The sequence below is a fragment of the Ovis aries genome, chromosome 1 (genome assembly GCF_016772045.2).
Source record: "Ovis aries strain OAR_USU_Benz2616 breed Rambouillet chromosome 1, ARS-UI_Ramb_v3.0, whole genome shotgun sequence".
NCBI lineage: Eukaryota > Metazoa > Chordata > Mammalia > Artiodactyla > Bovidae > Ovis > Ovis aries.
This window is the reverse complement of record NC_056054.1, coordinates 260,183,113-260,207,960: the sequence shown is the minus strand read 5'-3', so window position 1 is coordinate 260,207,960 and position 24,848 is coordinate 260,183,113. Positions and strand designations below refer to the sequence as shown.

Below are 24,848 nucleotides of genomic sequence, written 5' to 3'. Positions count from 1 at the left end.
CAGGGCATGGCTGCGTTCCAATAAAGTAAACACACTCAGCCTATAGGCCAAGTCCTGCTGCTGCCTGATTTTGCAAACAGTGTTTTGTGAACCTTGACCTAACTGATAAACTTTAGGCAGGAGAAAAGTGACTTGAGATGTTTAAAAGGTCTCATATGCAAGAGAGTAGTAAATGTGTAATTTTAAGTGACTTACTGCTTTTAAAAATTTTGTATTTTCAGCTGTGCTGGGTCTTCACTGCTGAACAGGCCTTTCTCTAGTTGAGTCGAGTGGGGACTACTCTCCAGCTGCGGCTCATGGGTTTCTCACTTCAGTGGCTTCTTTTGCTGCTGAGCACAGGTTCCAGGGCCAGCAGGCCCAGTAGTTGCAGTTCCTGGGCTCCAGAGCACAGGCTCAGTGGTTATGGCACAGCTTTAGTCGCTCCGCAGCATGTGGGTTCTTCCCAGAAAGTCTCTTGCATTTGTAGATGGATTCTTTACTACCAAGCCTCCAGGGAAGTCCCGACATTACTGTTTTATATTTAACTTTTTATTTTGTATTGGGATATACCCAGTTAACCATGTTGTGACAGTTTCAGATGGGCAACAAAGGGACTCAGCCATACATGTATCCATTCTCCCCCAAACTCCCCTCCCATCCACGTTGCCACATAACATTGAGCAGAGTTCCCTGTGCTAAATTCCCTGAACAAGTTAAAGAATTTAGTTTTTGATCCCTCATGGTCTTGCAAAAAAGTAAGATACAGCTGAAGTATCCTGTATCACATAAGTTTATGACAAGCATAACATTCACACTGGGAGGAAAGGACTGGAGTTAAAGTGTTGTGAGTCTTACACTGCTGATGAGGAGAGTAAAATACTAACTTTTAAGCACTGATAAATTTTCTAGTGTAAGCACTAAAGCAAAAATCAACTTCAAAACATATGGGAGAGACATGTGAAAAACAAAAGGTAATTGTGAGATAACAGAGAACATGAAATGGTCTCTGCTCCTGTTTCTGGGCACAAGGCTCCTGAAACCCTGGCGATTCCAGTAATGAGACTACCAGCGGCATCTTTTGTTCTGTTATTTGGTCCTTGACTCCAGCTCCTGGCACTGAGCGCCAAAAGCCTCTGCCATTTCCTGGGTGATGGGTCTTTGGTTCTATGAATTGACTCTGGGTGGCTCCTGAATGGCTCCTGGGTGGGGGCTGGTCACCACAAAGACCAAGCCATGGTTGGAAGCTTGGACCTGTCAGCCATGCATTCCACTGTCTTGAGTAGGGAGGGGCTGAAATGGAGTTAATGACAATCATGCCTACATGATGAAGCCTCCATAAAATCCCAACAGTACAGGGCTGGGAGCTTCTGGGTTGGTGACCCCATGGAGATTTGGGGAGAATGGCATGCCCAGAGAAGGCACGAAGCCCCTGCCCTACGAATTCCTTCCTCCTGATGTCCATTGGGGTTCTTTATCCCGTCCTTTATAATAAAACTTGTAATAAAACTAGTAAATGCACATCATTTTGCAGATAAAAAGTCAAAAGTCTGTATAGTCAAAGTTATAGATTTTCCATTAGTCATGTATGGACGTCAGAGCTGGACCATAAAGAAGGCAGAGTGCTGAAAAGTTGATGCCTTCAAACTGTGATGCTAGAGAAGACTCTTGAGAGTCCCTCGGACTGCAAGGAGATCTAACCAGTCAATCCTAAAGGAAATCAACCCTGAATACTCATTAGAAGGACTGATGCTGAAGCTGAAGCTGAAGCTGAAGCTCCAACACTTTGGCCACTTGATGCCAAGAGCTGACTCACTGGAAAAGTCCCTGCAAAGATAGAAGGTGGGAGGAGAAGGGGATGACAGAGGATGAGAAGGTTGGATGGCATCACCGACTCAATGGACATGAGTTTGAGCACACTCTGGGAGATGGTGAAGGACAGGGAAGCCTGGTGTGCTGCAATCCATGAGGTCACAAAGAGTCAGACATGACTTAGCAACTGAACAGCAAAACAGTTAAGTACATGGTTTTCCTGAGTTCCGTGAGCAGCTCTAGCAAATTAATTAAATTGCAACTGCTGAGCAGAGGGCTGTGGGAACCTCGGATATTTAACTGGTCAGTCAGAAGCCCTGTGACAACCTAACTTGGGATTGGCATCTGAAGTGGGGGAAGGGGAGGGGGCAGTGTTATGGTACTGAGACCTTCACCTGTGGCATCTGACACCATCTCCAGGTAAAGTTTGTCAGAACTGAGTTAACTTGCTGGACGCCAAGTTGGTGTCCCAGAGAGTTGCTTGTTATGGGGTGAGAACTTAAAAAAATATTCACAGCCTAAAAGTTGAGAGTTATGTTTTATTCATTGAGAATTTTTAGGACTTTAAGCCCAGGAGGCAGCACCTCAAGTAGCCCTGAGAGAATTGCTCCAAGGAGGCAAGGGGAGGAGCAATAAAACAAGATCAATGTGCAAAAATCTATTTCTAGATACCTGAAACAAAAAACCCGAACTGAAATTTTAAAACAATTCCATTTATAATGGCATTAAAAGAATAAAATACTAATGTATAAATTTAACAAAAGATATGCAATGTCTATCATTTGAAAACTACAGAACATTGTTGAGGGAAATTAAAGATCGAAATAACTGGAAAGACACCTGTGCACAAGGACTGAAAGATAACGTCAAGATGGCAACACAACCCCAGCTAACATCACTGAAGAAGCTGAAAAGCTGATTCTAAAATTCAGATGGAATCACAAGGGACCTAGAACAGCCAAAAAAATCTTTCAAAAGAACAATACTGGAGGCTTCACACTTCCTAATTTCAAAACTTACTACCAAGTAACAGTAATCAAAACACCGTGGAATTGGTATGAGAATGATATGCAGATGGGTGGAACAGAACTGAGTCCAAAAAACAAATCCATGTATTTATAGTCCACTGATTTTTGAAAAGGTTACAAGACCACTCAATGGGGAATAAGTCTCTTTAACAAACAGTGCTTGCACAACAGGCTGCATGCGTGCATTCTCAGTTGCTAAGTCGTGTCCAACTCTTTGTGGCCCCGTGGACTGTAGACCACCAGCTCCTCTGTCCGGGGAATTTTCCAGGCAAATATACTGAAGTGGGTTGCCATTTCCTCCTCCAGGATATTCCTGAGCCAGGATCATACCCAGGTCTCCCACGTTGGCAGGTGGATTCTTTACCACTGAGCCATCAGGGAAGCCTGGACAACAGAATACCCACATGTAAAAGAATAAAACTGAATCCTTACCTCACTCTGTATATAAAATTCACTCAAAATGAACCAAAGACCTAAATGTAAAAGCGAAAACTATAAAACTCTGAAAAGAAAACATAGGCATCAACCTTTGACCTTGGACCTGGCGATGGATTCTTAGGAATGACACCAAAAGCACAAGCAACAGCTAAAGCATCAGCAGAATACACAGCATTCATTCAACTTAAGGTTGGATTCAACAGCAAGAGTCGGCGCTCTCCATACTGCAAGAGAGACGCATACACTTTACGTTCCAAACACGCAGGCAGCAAGGCCGACACACACAAGCAAGAATGGTGAACCTGGGACCTCCCTGGAGGGCCAGTGGCTAAGACTCCGCATTTCCGCTGCAGGGAGCAGAGGTTTGACCCCTGGCCCAAAAAGCTAAGGCCCAACAAGCAGCACGGTGCACACATCACCCCCCGCCCCCAAAAGGAAAAGAATAGTGAACCCAGAGAGAAAATGAGCCATGAGTCCCAGGATCCACATGGGGTGCGAACACACAGAGCTGTGGATCTGGTGAGACCACCAAAAGGCTCCACCATGAACTTGTAAGAGAACAGCACCCAAGGAAGATCCCCTAACTGCTAACTGGTAACAGCTCAACTGTGAAGATATATTCCCTGAAAAGGTGTTCATGGCCCTTAGGAGAAAACCATTATTTGGTGGAGTTTTTTTTAAGTTAAATATTCCTGGGTTTTGACTTACAACATGCTGGGAGGGGTATAAAAAAGCCTAAGCAACAGTCTCTGGCCCTAAAGGCACTTACAGCATCAACAGAAGGAAAACCCTTTATCACAAAGTGAAGTGAAGTCACTCAGTCATGTCTGACTCTTTGCGACCCCATGGACTGTAGCCTACCAGGCTCCTCCGTCCGTGAGATTCTCCAGGCAAGAGTACTGGAGTGGGTTGCCATTTCCTTTTCCAGGAGATCTTCCTAACCCAGGGATCGAACCCAGGTCTCCCGCATTGCAGGCAGATGCTTTACCATCTGAGCCACCAGGGAAGCCCTTTATCACAAAAGAAGTATTTAAACATTAGGAATCAGACTTCCCTAGTGGCTCAGATGGTAAAGCATCTGCCTGCAGTGCAGGAGACCGGGATTAGATCCCTGGGTTAGGAAGACCCCCTGGAGAAGTAAATGGCAACTCACTCCAGTATTCTTGCCTCGAAAACCCCATGGACAGAGAAGCCTGGTGGGCTACAGCCCACGGGGTCGCAAAAGAATCAGACAGGACTTATGGACTAAAAACCACCACCAAACATCTGGAATAAAAACACACAATAGCCGATATCGCAAGTCAATACAAAATTTGTTGACAGATCAGTCATACTGACACTACTTCAGATGTTCAGACGAGGGGGAGAAAAAGAAATCACTATCATCTAAAGTGGTCAGAAAAAGCTTCATAAATAATCTTAAAGGGACAATAAGATATAAACAGGAGACATAAGAGGGGGTTCAATCCCAGGGTTCAGAAGATCCCCTGGAGAAGAGCATGGCAACCTTCTCCAGTATTCTTACCCAGAGAATCCCATGGACAGAGGAGCCTGGCGGGCTACAGTCCATAGGGTTGCAAAAGAGTCGGAGACGACTGAAATGAGTTAGCATACAAAGTATAGATTGGACAGAAGAGGCATCACACATACTTGCATGCGCACACGCACAGACACACACACACACACACACACACACACACACACACACACTGCCCCCACAGACCTGTGTATAAGAAAAATCATGGGTGGCCAAACAGTCTGGCCATGTCAAGGAAGAACAAACTAGCCAAGGTAGCATTCCTCCCTCCTGTGCCAGTAACAGACTGTATTAAGCACATACAAACAATCGTGGGTTTGTATATAAAAAGATTCTCCTGCTTGATTTATCATAAATTTAGAGCCAACCAAACTGGTATGAGGAGAACTTTAGAATTTTTTTTTTTTGGCTGCACTCTACAGCTGTGGGATCTTTGTTCGCCCACCAGGGAACAAACCCTGGCCTGGCAGTGAAAGCAACAGAATCCTAACCACTGGATCGCCAGGGAATTCCCACTTTAGATGTATTTTAAATCAAACAGATGTCTATTTTCATGTGAAGCTATAAACCATATCCAGTAATTTTTAATAGGAGCACAAAACCTAAAGCTATCCATAAAATTTTAGAAAGAAAGGAAAAGCTCAAATGATAACACCACAGTCCCAGTTCTGTCGAATCTTGGGAGACTTCACTTCCTAGTTCCTTTTGTGTACTTTCCAGCTAGGATTTTAAAAAAAATAAATAAGAGTTTTTTAGGCGTTACTTTCAAAAAGTTATGTTAAAAGCACATGTATCAGTTTTCATAAAGGTATGAAATATCACCAGAGGAAACTGGTAGCAGGGACAACTCTGGAAAATTGAGGGGCATGACAGCAGAAGCTTAGAAGATGTACTTTTATCCCATCTTTTTGTATCTTTTGAATTCAGTCCCACATTTACTATTTTTTAAAAAACCCACTTTTCAAAAACCACAAGGATGTGAAACATGACAGACATTTAAATACCCCCTATTTAATCTTCACAAACTATTATTAATGTATGTGGGAAAATGCCGGGGTCCAGCCCCGGTAGATCCAGGGTAATTCGAAGCGGGGACAGCGTAAGCAAGGAAAAACTTATTTAGAAATATAAAAGAGAGATTAGGAAAGAATAATGTAGTGGGAAATTTAGTGGAGAAAAGAGGCTGAATAACTTGGTTTACGTGGAGAACTAATAAAACCTCAGGACAAGAGATGTGCACCATCTATGTTAGGCCACCGGCGCCTGTTTGAATAGCGGAGGGTACCCGGCCTTGGGCTTCCTCTCTCATGGGTCTTAGAAGCCAGGACTAGTAAGCAGACATGGCAAGCCTCCATGCCCGAGATGGGAATTCAGCCAGAAAACAGAGTAAGAAAAGACACGGGGGAAACCAGTCTTTCCAGTGACTGGCCATCCTCTATTGTCCGGAAAGGCCTTATATACTTTTGATTGTACATAGAGATCAATGGATAATACAAAATTATGCAGCGTCAGCAGCCCTGACTCTGTTGAGACCAGGCTTTCTCTCTGCATACCTAGTTGTATACATAAGTCTTAGGTGATTTACATCATCTTCTGGCCAGAAGGCCAATTAACATTTTACAGCTCTTTTCTGATAAGGGTTTGTCAACCAGAAGACTTATTTGCCTTAATAGTGTTGTTCTTCCCAAAGTCTGGTGCCACCCTCAGAAAGCACTAAATAAAGTTACATTCTTACATAGCAAGGACACCACAATTTATAACAATTAAAGAAGTACAGTGATTTATAACAAAGAGAAAAGTAACTCAAAAGTCTAGTGTTGCTAACATCAAAACTACTATATTCCTTTTTCTATATCCCAATTACATTGATTAATATCCTTCAGGTGCTTAAAAGATTAAGAATATGGCGGCCTGGCAGCAGTCATTGACTCAACAGTGAAACCCGTCACCAGTATAATTTTTAGCTCTTTAGAAAAAGGCTTTGTATCTTTAAGATGCTTTAAGCTTTGTGCCTCTCGTGGTTGGGGGGCTATAAACAATTCACAAGTTGTAAAAGTCTGCGCAGACTGATCAGATAAGTCAGAAAGCTATCAGAGGGGTTTAAACTGAGACATTCTTTTTATATGCAGGAGAATGTTAACTGGAGCCCTAAGTTAATTCCTTTTAGAGGCAGAAGAGTGGAAAGCACAGTACAGTAAGGCAGGCAGACTCTGGTTTTTGGGGGTAGATGTTCAGGAAAACCCAGGGGAACCCCTGAAGCCAGATCACATCTTTGCATATGTCTGGCTTCCTTCCTCATGACCTTTGCCATGGGCGGGATTCCTCACGCTGGCTCCCGGCAGGAAAAAGGGAACAGCTGTGAATTATAAACCTTTTCTCCTAGCCTCAGTGAAATTTGTCAAAATGCGTGCAGAAAGACTATATCCTTAGTAGAGAAATGAGGATCGAGCCCAGGAGACTTTCATGGATTAGTGATCCCAGGATGGGCCTGGGGAGGAGGATACCTGGCCACCCAACTGTGGACTGTCACCTGCCATTTATGTCTGCAGCTCATAAAATCACACTGGGCATATGGCTTCCTAGGGGCCGAGACCCCACAGCTTCCTTGTGCTGCTGTAATTGCCTCCACTGATGAGGACGAGGTCAGCAGCTCATCCCCTGCAGCTGAAACATACCCTGAGAGGTGACTGGATGGTGGACTCTGGTTTTGGCTGTAAGCACGGCTGTCTTGCCCGTTCGGCATCACCTCCAGAGCTGGGGCAGCCTGGGGCTGAGTGAGTCGGAGAGGAACCCAAAACCCACTCTGGTGATGCCTGACTGCAGCAACACAGTGCTTGGTCCCTTCATAGCATGATCAGCAGAAACAATAATGAGCTTACTTATCACAGCATCAGGGAGTACAAGGATACACACATGATTTTTTAAAACTCGTGCTACATGAAAGCAGCCTAGAAGTCCACTGACAGAGGAAGCGATAGAGAAGGTGTGGTACCTTTATATAACGGAGTATTCAGCCAGAAAAAGCAAAGAAACCGGGCCACCTGCAGTGATGCAGAAGGACCCAGAGTCTGCCATACAGCATGAAGTCAGAAGGAGAAAAACAAATACCGCATATTAACACATACACACACAATCCAGAAAAACGGTACTGATGAACCTCTCCACAGGGCAGAACAGAGACACATGTGCAGAGAGTGGACCAGTGGACACAGCAGGGGAAGGAGAGGACGGGACAGACTGCGAGAGGAGCAGGGACGTGCACACCAGCACGTGTAAAACAGCTAGTGGGAAGCCGCTGAGAAGCGCAGGGAGCTCAGCTCGGTGCTCTGCGATGACCTAGAGGGCTGCCACAGGCGGGTGGGAGGGAGGCTCAAGGAGGAGGGGATATATGTCTACATATAGCTGACTCATGCTGTTGTACAGCAGAAACTAACACAACGTCATAAAGCACTTATACTTCAATTCAAGTAAATACTTTAAAAACAAAACAAAAACTCATGCTAGTATTTGGTTTTACAGGGCTGAGTCCCACTTAGTCATCGGTGCAAGCTCCCATCACAGATCAGTTGTAGCAAAAAGTGGCCATAAGGAACGAAGCACACAAGCGCTTGCAAAAGTTTTAATTAGAAAAAAGTGTTTTAAAAAATACTTAGCAGAAATGTACTTGATGGGGCAAACAGGCAGTCATTCAAAGTAATTTAATCAGGGGTCCTAGCCTGTTTTTTAACTTCCTTCCATTCTACAGAGCATAAAAATTATATGCTTTAAAAAATACCCTTCATTGGAAATACTTTATAAAATAGTTTAAGCATAAGACAATGAATTATGGGTTCATGAATACATAAAACACAGCAATGAAACATTCGCTTCAAATAAGTAGACAATATCTGAAGGTTTGCTCAACAAATGACATTTGAAACAGAGGAAGAAAAGAGCACTGTCAATTAGTGTTACTCTCCCAGTACTACTGCATGAAATTAAAACACAAATTTTCAAATTCTAGTAGTGGTATTAAAATTAAGCTACTTGGTAATAGGGCTTAAAAATAGCTCCAACTCTTTAAAGCACTTACATTACTAGAAAAGCCTGACTTTCCAGTTGGCAAGATGACCTTTTAAAACATGTCACAAGTGCAGATCACAAGGAAAAATGTGTAGACCATAATGTCACACACTTCTCATCACAAATCTGGTGCCATGGTGGCCAGCGCACACATGTGAGACTGACCGTCACGGCCCATGACAAGCATAGGAAATCGTGATTCTTCTAAGAATCTCAACATGAAGTCCAAGAAAAAACATGTTCAACGACAACTAATCTGTGGCTGTGTTTCTTTAAAAAAAAAAAAAAAGTATAAATCAGACTTGCAACCTCCTAAGTGAAAATTTGATTTTGAAAGTGCTGTAGTTGAATTCGTCTTCGTTTTCAGCTGAAAGGGTGAAGCACAATGGCCACAACTTTGTTACAGACTAAAATCCAACAGGTAATTCCAACACCACCTAAAAACAAAGAAATTCAACATGAGAGCATGCAGGAGTGCTGCCCACATTTCCTGCCCCTGCTGCCTTTGACTTCTGGGAGACGGAGCACGCTGCTCTGAGTCATGCTGGGCTAGGTCTAAGTTTGTGTTCCGTGGGTTCAAACTGATCATGCTTTCTACCGATTCATGGACCTGCAGGAATTACTCAAAACAGTAAACTATGGTTTGAGTTTCTCTTTCCTGCCTGAGAGCTGTGCATCATTATTTATGATATTAACTGACTGCAGGACCACCCTCTCAGACCACTTGTCTTTCCCTTCTCACAAAAGCATTACAAACACGGAGCAATGTCTCCCTGGGCTTTCCCTGCCCCACTGATGGCTGAGAGACAGGACAGCAGGCCACAAGATGCCTGGAAGGGTGGCCTCTTAGCTCCTCGGCATAGGACCACTGAGAACCACCAGCCGTGCCCTCCTGGTTGAATCCAGAAAGGAGGAAGAGGAGGGGAAGGAAGGGGGTTGGCTAAGCTAATGTAGTAATTCACCTCCAGGGTGACCACAAATCACAGCCAGAGACTGGCCAAGCAGCATGTGTACTACAGCATCCACTCCACAGCACCAACTCAGACTAAAACAAATGTCCTTTAGCAGGGAAATTAATAAATGATAACACACCTAAATGAAGAACAGCTACTCCAAGTTCCTTCATAAAGAAACTCCGTAAGCTGCCCTCTCAGCGTAGCCAGCAGCATTTCAGTAAGACTCTGATGCTGGGAGGGATTAGGGGCAGGAGGAGAAGGGGACGACAGAGGATGAGATGGCTGGATGGCGTCACTGACTCAATGGACGTGAGTCTGAGTGAACTCTGGGAGTTGGTGATAGACAGGGAGGCCTGGTGTGCTGCGATTCATGGGGTCGCAAAGAGTCGGACACAACTGAGCAACTGAACTGAACTGAACTGAACTGAATGTGAAGAAACTTAATGATATGGGAGAGTGAATGTCACTCAGTCGTGACCCCATGAACTATACAGTCCACAGAATTCTCCAGGCCAGAATGGAGTGGCTGGCCATTCCCTTCTCCAGGGGATCTTCCCAACCCAGGGATCAAACCCAGGTCTCCCACATTGCAGGCAGATTCTTTACTGTCTGAGCCACTAGGGAAGCCCGATGTGGGAAAAGGCTTAAATAACAGGAAGGGTAAAAATTGTATGTGCCAGATAACCTTTACTGTATAAAAATATATAGCAAAGAAGACTGGAAAAAATACACCACAATGTTAAGAGGGCAATCCATAGCTAATGAGTCTTTAAAAAATTTTTTTCTGATATTTCTATTCATTCTACAAACACATGCACTAATTTTTCTTTTTCTGGCCATGCCAGGCAGCATGTAGGATGTTAGTTTCCCAGCCAGGGATTGAACCTGAGCCCCATGCAGTGGAAGCACAGATTCCTAATCACTGGACTGCCAGGGAATTCCCATGACATGGACTGATTTTAACATCTGAAAAAAATTCTTTCATAAGTGAAAGAATGGCCAACAGCAGGAAATGCTGCTGAGGGACTAAGCATAGTGTGAATTCAAAAGAAGCCACTGAATCGGGGAATTAGAAGTGGTGTTTCAAAAAACAGGTATCAGACCACGGTACTGGCCTTGGACTGTAGAGGCAGGCTTGGGCTGAATTACAGCTCTGCTAGTTCACAGTTCGGTCATGCTGGACTAGTTAAGTAAATTCTCCTGGTGTTGGCTTCTTTGCTGCAAGACTCGTGGGAGGGGCAGAGACAAGCACTATTCACCCCATGCGGCAGGGGGAGGTCACCTGACTGCAGACGCCCCACTTCAGCCTTAGCCACGCTCCCCCACCACGCTTGCCGGAACCCTCTCACCTGCGACTCTCGTAGGAAATGCTACCAGGCGGTCCAGGGGAGTGATCCACTTGCTTGGCACCACAGCCACAGGGACAGAGTAATACTTCCAGATGAGCGAGACCATCAGGGCGGCCTGCAGAGACACGGCTGGTGAGCAGAGACACACGACCCACCACCACGGAAGACAAGGAAACAGGAAGACAAACTAAGGAAACTCCCAGTCAGTGACTTCACTCCCGGCCAATCCAGTCCTCACCATCCACACACATGATTAAATTAGCTGATACACTATCCAAGGTCTCCCACAGTGTAGGTGTTCCCTTCCATTAAGCAGCTCCCCGAAGTGGCCAGCTTATGCTAAATACACCTCGTTTGTGACAAAAGTGATGTCTCTCGGACCCTTGAGAAAACTAGCTACTCCTCCCATCCTCAACCCAAGCACAGCAGTGAGCCCTCTGTGAGGTTCAATGGCTCCTCACTTCCCAGCAGCATTCTATCAGCTGTCTTCCATCCTCTCCACAGTCCTGAAAATGCCACCCAGGTGACCAGACCCAAGAGCGCGGCTCTCCCAACTTCTGTCCCTGTGAAACCTCTCTTATAGCAAAGTGACAGTGCCCCAGGATCAAAGTCCTCACACACCCCAGACCACCGGGACTGCGGGGGGCAGGGCTCCCAGCATGGACACTCGGAGATCATTTAAAGTAGCTCCAGCCTCTTGTGCAGCCCATCCACAACCTCAGGGTGGAGGGAGAGGAGCAGGGGCGAGAAACGAAACGAGGAAAAATCCACCAGATGAGAAAGGTGGGAAGCAATGGTGTTGGACTTGGGTGAGAATAAGGTGTCCCCTGACTGGAATAGATAGGTACTTGTCATCTACACGGGTGACGAGCAACTGCCACATCACTGACCAGCTTAGAAAATATAATGTCTAAATAAGCTATCAACTACAAACAATAAAGGGTTTGCCTGGGTGGCTCAGACGGTAAAGAATCTGCCAGTCAAGGCAGGAGACCCAAGTTTGATCCCTCAGTCAGAAGATCCCCTGGAGAAGGAAATGGCTACCCACTCCAGTGTTCTCGCCTGGAAAATTCCATGGACAGAGGAGTCTGGTGGGCTCCAGTCCATGGGGTCGCAAAAGACTTGGCACTAAACACGCCTTGGCGACTACAAAACAGTAGCAACAGACAATAAATGCTGGAGAGGATGTAGAGAAAAAGGAACCCTACTGCACCGCTGGTGCAAATGTAAACTGGTACAGCCACTATGGAGAACAGCATGGAGACTAGGAATAAAACTACCGTGTGACGCAGCAATCCCACTGCTGGGCACATACTCGGAGAAACCACAATCCAGAAAGACACACGCACACCCCAGAAAGACACACGCACACCCCAGTGTTCACTGCAGCACTGTTTACAACAGCCAGGACATGGAAGCAACCTAGACGGCGATCGACAGATGAATGGATAAAGGAGCTGTGGTACACACACACAATGAAATGCCATTCAGCCATAAAAAGGAACGAAGCTGAGTCCATTGTAGTGAGGTGGATGAACCTAGAGCCTGTTACACAAAGTAAGTCAGAAAGAGAAAAATAAATATCAAATATTAACGCATGTATGTGGAATCTAGAAAAACAGTACTGGTGAACCTATTACAGAGAAGAAAAAAAAAAGATTCAGAGAAAGGACTGGTGGACTCCACGGCAGGGGAAGGAGAGGGTGGAAAAGAGAGAGCAGCACTGATATATACAGACCGTCGTGTAAAACAGAGGGCTAGTGAGAAGCTGCTGTGCAGCACACGGAGCCCAACAAGGCACTGTGATGACCTAGAGGGGCGGAACGGAGGCAGAAGGCAGGCTCGAAAGGAAGAAGATGTAAGTATATAATTATGACTGACTGGCACTGATGTATGGCAGAGCCCACCACAACACTGTAAAGTAATTATCCGCCAATAAAAAAATAAATAAAAGCACATAGGAAGATGAAAAAATAATAATAAGCTCTCCAACTTGATCCCCCAGGCTCCCAACACTGCAACATGAAAGAACTCCAGAAAAGCTCATGTGCTAAAAAAATTCCAACATTTAACAATTCTTAAAGAGAAAAGCTCAGTCACGTCTGACTACAGATACCATGAACTGCAGCCCTCCAGCCTCCTCTGTCCATGGAATTCTCTGGGCAAGAATACTGGAGGGGTAGCCAGGAGAAATATCCACAACCTCAGATATGCAGATGACACCACTCTAATGGCAGAAAGCAAAGAGGAACTAAAGAGCTTCTTGATGAGGGTGAAAGAGGAGAGTGAAAAAGCTAGCTTGACACTCAACATTCAAAAAACTAAGATCATGGCATCTTGTCCCATCACTTCATGGCAAATACATGCAGAAAAAGTGGAAAGAGTGACAGATTTTACTTTCTTGGGCTCCAAAATCACTGTGGACGGTGACTGCAGCCACGAAATTAAAAGATGCTTGCTAAAAAGAAAAGCTATGACAAATCTAGACAGCATACTAAAAAGCAGAGGCATTACTTTGCTGACAAAGGTCTGTAAAATGAAAGCTATGGTTTTCTAGCAGTCAGGACCAGATGTGAAAGTTGGACCATAAAGAAGGTGGAGTGCTAAAGAACTGATGTTTTCTAATTGTAGTGCTGGAGAAGACTCTTGAGTCCCTTGGATAGCAAGGAGATCAAACCACCAGTCAACATTAAAGGAAAACAACCCTGAATATTCACCAGAAGGATCGATGCTGAAGCTGAAACTCCAATACTTGGGTCACCTGATATGAAGAGCTGACTCACTGGAAAAGACCCTGATGCTGGAAAAGATTGAAGGCAAGAGGAGAACAGAAGAGGATAAGATGGTTGGATGGTATCACTGACTCAATGGACATGAGTCTGAGCAAACTCTGGAAAATAGTAAAGGACAGCGAAGCCTGGCATGCTGCAGTCCATGGGGTTGCAAAGAGTCAGACACAACTTAGTGACTGAACAACAACAACAAAGAGAAAAGCTGAATGAGACTAAGAGGAAGAAAGGCGCTTTTTTTAAAATCTAACTTAGAAACTCACAGTGTTCAGAGTCACACACTAGCAGGACCAGCCGGCAGCTGAAAGTGGGAAAGCCTGAATTCCAGGCCTGGATTCTGGGTCACACGGTTTTGGAGGACTTCAATGACCCCCAGGTGACACAACAGGGCACTTACTTGCAATATGTAGAAGGCAACACTTACAACCCATTTTATCTTGGCCAACTGAGCTGTCCGTGCTTTCACTGAAAGGAAAAACAAATGATATCAGTCCTAAAACAAACAACAAAAAAAATGAAGAAAATATTCAAGAACACAGAAATGTTTTTCCCTCTCATTAAATATTTTCTAACTATGTATGCAACATTTGCTCAACATGCTTAGAAAATATAAAATGCAATTTCTTTAAAATCACCCACTATGCCATTATTCAAAATAGAATCACTCACAGATTATGAGATCTGAAGCTTTAATTTTAAAAACTCTTAAAACTATTCATCTAAATCAGAGATTCATTTTACAATGCACTTAACCAACAGAACTATACTTTCTTTCCAGACTTCTTAGCCCACACAGGACACTAACCCATAGTCTAGTTTGTCTCAGGCCTGGGGAGGCCCCCTTAGCATGTTTTACAAGCCACACACACTCTTGGCACACACGCTGACCTCCTCTCCATCCCATGAGAGAGTTAGGAACAGTGCCTGAGTAAGACTTGATCCCCACCCTGAAGTCAACACTCAGATAAGGAGACTCCTGGGCAGTTTTTAGAGAGTGTTCACAAAAGCCCTTGAAAATTCACTGTAAGATTTTCCTGGGCTTCTCTCAGAAAAGTGTTGAATTTGAGAGTATCAGCCTACAGAGAATGAAGAAAATCTAAGAGGATGTTAGAGCTTTCTGTGTGGGTTTTTTTGTTTTGTTTTTTGAGTTTAAAAAAAAATTTTTTGGCCACACCTCGAGGCTTGCGTGATCTTAGTTTCCAGACTAGGGATGGAACCTGGGGCCCCGGCAGTGAAAGTGCAGAGTCCTAACCACTGGACCACCAGGGAGTTCCCAGGTGTCTGTGTTTAGAAAGCAAAGGTTCATCAGCAAACTAAGGACAAAGTAAGAATTATTGTCAGGTCTCTTCCAGACAACTTAAAACTCTCCATCAACATCAGAACACTGAAGCTCAAAGGGTATACGCTATGCATCTTCATATAAAGGCTTCTCTGTGAACCAGCTCTTACGAAGCTTTCCAGGCTACAGCTGAGCACAGTACCATGAGTTTTGAGTTTATCCGTCATCTTGTTGATCTTCCTCTCCAGCCTGGCATATCTGGCGAACTCGTCCATCATGTTGACGGTGGAGAGCTCCTGCTTCATGCCCTGGATCTCCGCTCGCATCTGGGACTCCTGCTCTGCATCCTTCTGCAGCACCCGGGACATCTGGGGGAGGAAACAGCGGGGTCAGGGCCTTGTCCCCCACCTCCTCCTCCTCCTCCTCCGTCCTATCAGCTTGCTGCCTCCTGCCCCTGGGCGAGCTGCCCTTTACCTCCACAGCCTGGCTTTGCTGCATGTCCTGGGCATGCTGCCCACAATCACCGCAGAGATAAAGACTCCTTACAGGCGAGTCTCCTGTCAACTATGCCCTTCCTTCGGCTGCTATGTACATTTGTGTACTGTAAAACTGTGATTATAGAGTGAACGCTGATTCCACCCCCAGAGCTGCACTCAGGCGGCAAGGATCCCGCATCCTCTTCTCACCCTTAAGAATTCAATTCTGTCCTCAATTAGGGCAGAGCAGGGGTGGGTGCTGGGTGTCAGGGACGAAGTGGTGGCTGGTGAAGACAGCGCTCCTAGAGGAGCTGCCTGGCATGAGAGTCAGAGTCCCAGCAGGTGAGGGGGGCTTACATAAGCATACATGACAGGAAGAAGGAACCCCGCCTATCATGGTGTCAGAGCCCCAGAGAGGGATGGGGCGGTGCTGGAGACCGAGGATCATTTACAAAGCATTGAGCTAGTCAAGTAAACCTACTGAGGATAACGGTAGCAGTGTTCTCACTGTTAGAAAAGGGAGTGAGAAAGACAAATCCGTAGAGAACTAGAATGAGTCCTGCAGGCGTAGATTAAAATTGGAGACACGTGACTTTCCAGACATAGAGACAGAGGCAATGACAGACATGAATGTTTGCAAAGGATTCGCCTGCACAGCCAGGGCGCCTATGGGAAGCAGCTGGCCCAGGCGCCCTCCCCAAGGTATTCCTAGCACCCGGATAGTGGAGGGGACCCACTCTCGCCTCTGACGCCCTTCCCAGGCACCACCCCTCAACACACACACACAAACCTGCCAGGAACGCCAGCGGCCCAGACTCCAGATGGCAGTGGCTGCCAGGTGGTGCCAAACTGACTAGGACGAGTGAGGGTCCCAGGACAGTGAGGGGAGAGAGAGGTGACCACTCTCACAGGGGCACACAGAGGTCCACGGGCGACCTCGTAGGGTATAAGGCTCGGAGAACCGCACTCTGAAAAGGACACTCAGGGACAGCCTCTAGTGGACTGACAAAGTTTATTATCCAATTGTGTAGCTTTATAATTTTCAGGGAATAGAGCATAAGACAGACTTGCACGTAGCCATTTCAGATAAACATCAAAGCATTTAAGCATAAAATACAGTTCCCACCACCCAAGCCATAATATAGCTTTGGCGAAACTCTAAAGGGAGTCTTATCATGAAACAACAGTCCTTGCTCTCAGAAACAGGTGGTCAGAAGGAAGCCTTCGAATACCTCAAGGCCAGGCGTATAACCCTTCGTTATCCATTCCCAGCCTCAGGCACTCAGTGAACGCTCATAACTTTTTGTTATGCTCGTTCCAGCTTCCAACCTTCATTAAGAGTGGAGCAAATACATTTTCAGTATTTGCTCAAAGCCTTCCAGCTCCTCCACAGTAGGGGACTAAGAATCCCTCGGGATTGGCCCCGAGTGATGCGTGGACATCCCCAAATCCATGCCCACAGCACGTGATGAGATGTAATGAAACACAGCATCCTTCATGTGACAAACCCGCCAACATCGGACAGAGACAGCCACAGAACGCCACTGTGCAACACCACTGCCCTGCGATTCTCAGGCATGTCACCCACACAAGTCAGGGAAGGAACAAGACTCCTTCCAGACTAGAGAGGCCTGACAAGTGTGCGCTACACACGACACTGACTAAGGTCCTTCTGCTCGGAAGGACCTGGTCAGGACAGAGAACCCTGAACAGGACAGGAGGATTGTACCTAACGTTTGGGCTGTGGACAAGGCCGCTGTTTACACACTAAAGTATCGGGGAGAGAGAAAGAGGGTGTTCAAGGCGACAATTAACTTTCAAATGGCTCAGGAAACAACCAGTTCTTTCTATTGAACTTCTCTGCACATCTGTGTTTGTTTCAAATTTTTAAAAATATAAACATATTTCAGTGTACTGGTACATAGCAGGTGCACAATAATTGAGTCTGTTCCTCTAGCCCCGTGCCTGCTGCCTGGCACACAGTATGGTGACTCTTCAGTTCCAGGTGCGCAGACGCGCCCCTCCCCTCAATGCCCCACCAGGGCCGCTTTCCGGCGCCCGAGCAATGAGGCCCTTCGGTGGCCAGAGGGCGCCTGCGCCGCAGCACACTGTGTTTACCACTGCGCAGCCTCCTGCAGGCCTCGAGCCTGCAGCGGGGGCTCCACTCTGCTCGGCTTGTCCTCTCTGCCCTGGACTGACCACTGCCCTACACTCTAACTAAAGGACATACACTCCGGCCAGATCCACCCTAGAGAAGAACACAGGAATGTGCCCAACTAGCTCTAAAACCACAGAATCATCTTAAGAGGAAGGAGTTCATAGATGCTGCTTAAACTTTGTAAACCAAGAAATTGCTGGGTGGGGGAAAGGACTTTCAGAGGTCACAGAGATATTCTTTATCTTGACTGTTGTGGTGGTTACCCTACTGATTCACCACTTCAGGACAAAGGGCAAAAGAGGAAGCAGTGACATATTCCATTTTCTTGGGCTCCAAAATCACTGCAGATGGTGACTGCAGCCATGAAATTAAGACACTTGCCCCTTAGAAGGAAAGCTGACAAACCTAGACAAGCACATTAAAAAGTAGAGACATCACTTTGCCAACAAAGGTCCTCATAGTCAAGCTATGGCTTTTCCAGTAGTCATGTATGGATGCGAGAGCTGGACCATAAAGAAGGCTGAATGCCAAAGAAATGATGCTTTTGAACTGTGGTGTTGGAGAAGACTCTTGAGAGACTGCAATCCTAAAGGAAATCGACCTTGAATATTCACTGGAAGGACTGATGCTGATGCTGAAGCTCCAATACTTTCGGCACCTGATGTGAGGAGCCAGCTGGAAAAGACTGATGAGATTGAGGGCAGGGGAAGGAAGCAACACAGGACAAAATGGTTGGATGACATCATCAACTCAATGGACATGAGTTTGAGCAAACTCCAGGAGATGGTGAAGGACAGAGAAGCCTGGTGTGCTGCAGTTCATGGGGCTAAAACAGTCAGACACAACTTAGCAACTGAACAACAACAACAACTGGCTTGAGATTAGAGAGGCTATACAGCAGTAGGATGCAGCAAAAGGATATGACCTGGGTCCAAGGACAAACCCAGTATCTTTCACCTGAATGACAAATAGCCATCTAATAAGACACAAGCCTCATGCATGAGCAGACTGCAGCAATAATTTCTTATGAGAATGTGGAAGCTGCAGGGCTTAGGTTTGCTGTAAGCTTGGGGAAGGAGCTGGAGATGATGATAGGTCTTATTTATAGCTGTTATTTTTGTTTGTTTAGTCGCTAAGTTGTGTCCTACTCTTTTTCGACCCCATGGACTGTAGCCCGCCAGGCTTCTCTATCTATGGGATTTCCCAGGCAAGAACCCTGGAGTGGTTTGCCATTTCCATCTCCAGAGGACCTTCCTGATTCAGGGATTAAACTCACATCTCCTGAAAGACAAACAACCCAATCAAAGAGTGGGGAAAAGACCCAAACAGACATTTCTCCAAAGATGACATACAGATGGCTAACAAACACATGAAAAGATGCTCAACACCGCTCATTATTAGAGAAATGCAAGTCAAAACTACAGTGAGATATCACCTCACACCAGTCAGAATGGCCATCATCAAAAAGTCTACAAATAAATGCTGGAGTGGAAGTGGAGAAAAGGGAGCACTCTTGCACTGTTGGTGGGAATGCAAATTGATACAGCCACTATGGAAGACTATATGGAGATTCCTTTAAAAACTAGGAATAAAACCACCATATGACCCAGCAATCCCACTCCTAGGCATATACCCTGAGGAAACCAAAATTGAAGGAGATACATGTATCCCATTGTTCACTGCAGCACTATTTACAGTAGCTAGAACATGGGAGCAACCTAGATGTCCATGGACAGATGAATAGGTAAAGAAGTTGTGGTACATATACACCATGGAATAAACTCAGCCATAAAAAGGAATGCATTTGAGTCAGTTCTAATGAGGTGGATGAAACTAGAGCCTATTACACGGAGTGAAGTAAGTCAGAAAAAGAAAGATAAATACTGTATACTAATGAATATATACAGAATCTAGAAAAATGGTACTGAAGAATTTATTTGCAGGACAGCGGTGAAAAAACAGACATACAGAACAGACTTATGGACGTGGGGAGAGGAGAGGAGAGGGTGAGATGTATGGAGAGAGTAACATGGAAACTTACATTATCATATGTAAAATAGATAACCAATGGGAATTTGCTGTATATCTCAGAAAACTCAAACGGGGCTCTGTATCAACCTAGAGGGGTGGGATGGGAAGGGAGATGGAAGGGAGGTTTAAAAGGGAGGGGATATATATATATATCTATGGCTGATTCATGTTGAGGTTTGACAGAAAACAACAAAATTATATAAAGCAATTACCCTTCAATTAAAAAATAAATTAATTTTAAAAAATTACTTGCATCTCCTGCATTGCAGGTGGATTCCTTACCACTGAGCCACCTGGGAAGCCCAGGAACAATTCACTGAGGAATACAAAACCAACAGCCTCTTTGAACAACTGAGATTAGTTTTGTATGTGTTTCTAAGATGAGGTTTGATGGAGGAGGGCGTGGCAATCCTCTCCAGTATTCTTGCCTGGAGAATCCCATGGACAGAGGAGCCTGACAGGCTACAGTCCATAGGGTTGCAGTGACAACTGAAGTGACTAGGCGGCAGCAGCCAACATGAGGCGGAGAGAGATGGGGGTAAGTCAGAAGAATCTAGGTGATTCTATAGGTGTGCCAGGCAACACACAAAATGGGAGAAAAACCTGCAAGTCATATATTTAATAAGGAGTTAATATCCAGACTGTATAAAAAACTTCTAGTGAAAGTGTTAGTCTCTCAGTTGTGTCCAACTCTTTGTGACCCCATGGACTGTAGCTTGCCAGGCTCCTCTGTCCATGGAATTCTCCAGGCAAGAATACTACAGTGGGTAGCCATTTCTTTCTCCAGGGGATCTTCCTGACCCAGGGATCAAACCCGAGACTCCTACTTTGCAGGCAGATTCTTTACCGTCTGAGTGAAGAAGTGAAGTGTTAATCGCTCAGTCATGCCCGACTCTTCGCAACCCCATGGACTGCAGCCCACCAGGCTCCTCTGTCCATGGGATTTTCCAGGCATGAATACTGGAGTGGGTAGCCATTTACTTCTCCAGGGGATCTTCCCGACCCAGGGATTGAACCTGGGTCTCCTGCACTGCAGGCAGAATCTTTACTGACTGAACTAGGAGGGAAGCCCTGTCTGAGCCACCTTCTAACTCAACTATCAAAACATAGCCTCTTACTCTGGAGGTGCACCTGCAGAGGGTGCCCTTCTCCCAGGGACAGCTCCTGAAGCCCCATGGGAAAACGGCCCACAGGGAATTCTGATGGTCCAGCAGTAAGCACTCCGCTCACTAGCTCTAACTGAGAGGGCTGAGGGTCCAGGTTCAGTCCCTAGTCAGGGAACCAAAATCCCACAAGCCATGTGGCATGGCCAGAAAATAGGCCACAGATCAGAATAGACATTTTCCATATACTGATAGCCAATAAACACATGAGATGGTATTCAACACCACTGATCATTAGGAAAATGAAGATAAGCCACTCAGCATCCATTAGGATGTCTATTATACAAAAAGAAAAAAATAATAACCTAAAAATAACAAGTGATGGAGAATGTGGAGAAATTGAAATGATGAGAATTTAAATGATGTAGCTGCTGTGGAAAACAGTATGGCAGCTTCTCAAAAAAAAAAAAAAAAAATAGAATTACCGTATGATCCAGCAATTCTACTTCTGGATATTTACCCAAGAGAAGTGAAAGCAGATTCAAATAAACACATACACCAACATTCCGACAGCATTACTCACAACAGCCAAAAGGTGGAAACGACCCCAATGTCCATCAGAAGATGAATAAAAAACAAAATGCAGTATATACGTAAGTGCATGCTCAGTCATTCTGTCGTGTCCAACTCTTTTCAACTCCATGGACTATAGCCTACCAGGCTTCTCTGTCCACGGAATTTTCCATGAACGGATACTGGAGTGGGTTGCCATTTCCTACTCCAAATACAATGGAATATTATTTGGCCTTAAAAAAGAAGGAAATCCTAACACAGGCTACAAAAGGGATGAACCCTAAAGACACTATGCTGAGTGAAGAAATAAGCCAGACAGAAAAGGACATAAAATATAAGACAGAAAACTATGACTTCACTTATACGAGGTGCCTAGAAGAGTCAAATTCAGAGAGACGAGAGAGTAAGCTGGTGGTTGCCAGGCGTGGGGGGAAGCCACACGGGGCTAACTCCCCCTGTTCAGTGGGGAGAGAGTCTGTTTAGGAAGCTACAGATGTTCTGGAGATGGATGGTGGTGATGGTTACACAGCGATGTGAACAGACTCAATGCCACTGAACTATGTACCTAAAAAGTTAAAGTGGTCAATTTCACGCTATGTGTATTTTACCACAATTTTTTAAAAAATAAAATGAAAGAAAAGTGGGCAAGGGCCTGCTCTTCAAGGGTATTTTATGCACTGCTAAGTACTTGGGACATCATCTTAAAGACAAGGCAGCATCAGGAAAAATTCTGAACGGGGGATGGGATTAAGACTGAATTCCCCATGCCTCAGGGCAAGGTGGTGGTAGTGGTAAAGAAGCCACCTGCCAAAGCAAGCGACATAAGAGATGCGAGTTCATTCCCTGGGTCAGGAAGATCCCCTGAAGGAGGAAATGGCTACCACCACTCCAGTATTCTTGCCTGGAGAATCCCATGGACAGAGGAGCTTGGTGGGCTACAGTTCATGGGTCACAAAAAGACGGACACAACTGAAGTGACATAACACAGAGACAGGGCAATTTGGGTGGTAAGGTCCTAGAATAGAGTTTTACATAAAACAGGCACTCGGTGGATACCAGTTGTTGTTCAGTCGCTCAGTCGTGCCCGATTCTTTCTGACCCCATGGACTGAAGCACGCTGGGCTTCCTTGCCCTTCACTATCTCTTGAAGCTTGCTCAAACTCATGTCCATTGAATCGGTGATGCCATCCAACCGTCGCATTTTCTGTCGCCCCCTTCTCCTCCAGCTCCCAATCTTTCCCAGCATCAGGGTCTTTTCCAGGGTAGAGTAAAAGCAAAAGAAGTAGAAATCTTGTCTATCTTTAAATACCCGAACATCGCAGCCACCGCAGATTTATATCTGGAGAGAACAGAACTGAGTTCCCTGGATACTGCTAGTGTGGTGCACGCCACGTTTGAAGCCTGGGTCTGAGTCTGACAGCTCCTCAGTCCCACCGTGGGCATACAGAGGGCGCCCTGCCCCGGGGAACAGCTCCCTACGTTTCCCCCACACACCTCCCATCAAATGTGCCACCGAAGCCCATCCATATTCATGCTCCAGAAGGGCAGACCTTGGAGGATCGATCACAAACCAAAGATCAAATCTCCAGCCGTCAGTCACCAGCTGGATGACTTAATACAACTACTAGACTCTGGGCCAGACACCTCCTCAGGGAGGTATAGGAAGATGGGATGACGGTGGCAGCAGTCCTGGCGACTGAACACGAGGCAGTGTACTCATGATGGGCAAAACGCCCCGCAAAGTGCTCCGAGGTGGCCGTGGCTCCTCTGGGAAACGGAAGCAACACGAAGAGCACTGAGATTCTCTGTCTATGCTGTCTCCAACCCCTCCCGCCCCAAGAATGGGAGCCCCTGCACCCTGAGACCCATCCCTTGGGACTTGGCACAATAGACACTGCACACGACAAGGCGGGACCTCCCGGAGCCCCGGCTGCCGAGCTGCGGGCACTGGCCCTCAGCACCCGAAGGCTGCTCTCCGCTCCCAGGGGCAAGAGGATAACAGAAATGAGGGGGAAGGAGGGCAGAAAGGCACTGGGCACTCCAAGCTTAGGGCTGCTGCCACGTGAAAACGTGGCCAAGTGTGGGCAGATTATTATGCTTTGTTTTTCTCACCGAGAATCCAGAAATCCAGATTTAGGGGTAAAGCTTTGTAGCCAAACTATAGCACACTCAAAAACATCTTAGAACACAGAACAGCCCAGCCGAGACACCTCAGCAGGCCGAACCCGGCCCTCAGGCGGCCAGCTGGAGAACCCTATGTCTACCGCCGGTTAGCCGAGGACCGAAGCTGCGACCCCACCGGTCCCCGAAGGGCCAGATAGCCACTTACGAAGAAGGAGAAGGACGGGAGGAGGATCCTGAGCACATTGCACCCAAACACGAAGCTGAGCACCAGCAGCCACGCCCAGCGGTCGGCCTCAGCAGTGCTCATCTCGGAAGCTAGCGGCGTCGCCGGGTCGGCTAAAGCAGCTCCATGGGGACCACGCCGACGGCCGCGCGTGCGCATTGAGAACTGCGCGCCGCAGTGGGGCGCCGCCGCGCCTGCGCACTGAGCCGCGCTTCGGGAGGCGGGGCCATCTTTTCTTCTAATTTCTTGACATTCCCGGCTTCCGTAGCGTTCTTGCTCCGGTTCTTTCATCTCTGCAGAACCTATTTCCCAAATTCGGCCTCCGCCGTGTCTTTAGTTTTGTTTTATCAGCAAACCACTTGTGTTAGTATGTAGTTAATACTTTATTTAAATCGACTCAGCTTCATTCCTAAGTAACTGTATTTTTAAAGACACCGTTCCGTAAATAGTGACCGTCATTACAGTAGCAAGGAAACGTAAAAAGAAAAACGTTTTATAGGGTGGTGGGAGGGGGGGTTCAGGATTGGGAACACGTGTACACCCGTGGCGGATTCATGTTGATGTATGGCAAAACCAATACAGTATTGTAAAATAAAATAAAATTTAAAAAATAAACAGGCTTAACACTGTAAAAAAAAAAAAAAACGTTTTGCAAGTAGGGTTCAGTAAGTAGTCTTTACATTTGAAAACTAAGTGAAGTCGCTCAGTCATGTCCGACTCTTTGCGACCCCATGGACTGTAGCCTACTACGCTCCTCCATCCATGGGATTTTCTAGGCAAGCGTATTGGAGTGGGTTGCCATTTCCTTCTCCAGAGGATCTTCCTGATCCATGGATCGAACCCAGGTCTCGCACACTGTAGGCAGACGCCTTACCGTCTGAGCCACCAGACGGTAAATCTAAAGTCCATAAATCTAAGTAATTTACAAAACTAC

The 24,848-nt window shown here is 46.0% G+C and overlaps 1 protein-coding gene across 2 annotated transcripts; it reads right to left on the bottom strand.

Moving 5' to 3' along the window:
• Positions 1–8,394: 8,394 nt before the first annotated feature.
• Positions 8,395–24,051, bottom strand: GET1 (guided entry of tail-anchored proteins factor 1). 2 transcript variants are annotated; one of them, XM_004003350.6, is made up of 5 exons: positions 23,897–24,051; positions 15,429–15,594; positions 14,345–14,412; positions 11,159–11,273; positions 8,395–9,290 (listed from the first exon to the last, which is right to left on the bottom strand). In XM_004003350.6, exons 1-5 carry the CDS (start codon positions 23,996–23,998, stop codon positions 9,217–9,219), a joined length of 525 nt encoding a protein of 174 aa, XP_004003399.5. In that variant the 5' UTR covers positions 23,999–24,051; the 3' UTR covers positions 8,395–9,216. The 2 variants fall into 2 exon arrangements, with proteins under 2 accessions (XP_004003399.5, XP_011959198.4); XM_012103808.5 differs by having other exon boundaries at positions 14,372–14,412.
• Between the last annotated feature and the right edge of the window lie 797 nt (positions 24,052–24,848).

Excerpts from the sequence above, each read along its gene's own strand:
- GET1 (XM_004003350.6), bottom strand. The coding sequence starts at position 23,998 with ATGAGCACTGCTGAGGCCGACCGCTGGGCGTGGCTGCTGGTGCTCAGC. Across the intron at positions 14,413-15,428 it reads GGATAAACTCAAAACTCATG|TGAAAGCACGGACAGCTCAG; the intron begins GTACTGTGCTCA and ends TTTTCCTTTCAG. Across the intron at positions 11,274-14,344 it reads TTGCCTTCTACATATTGCAA|GCCGCCCTGATGGTCTCGCT; the intron begins GTAAGTGCCCTG and ends GTGTCTCTGCAG.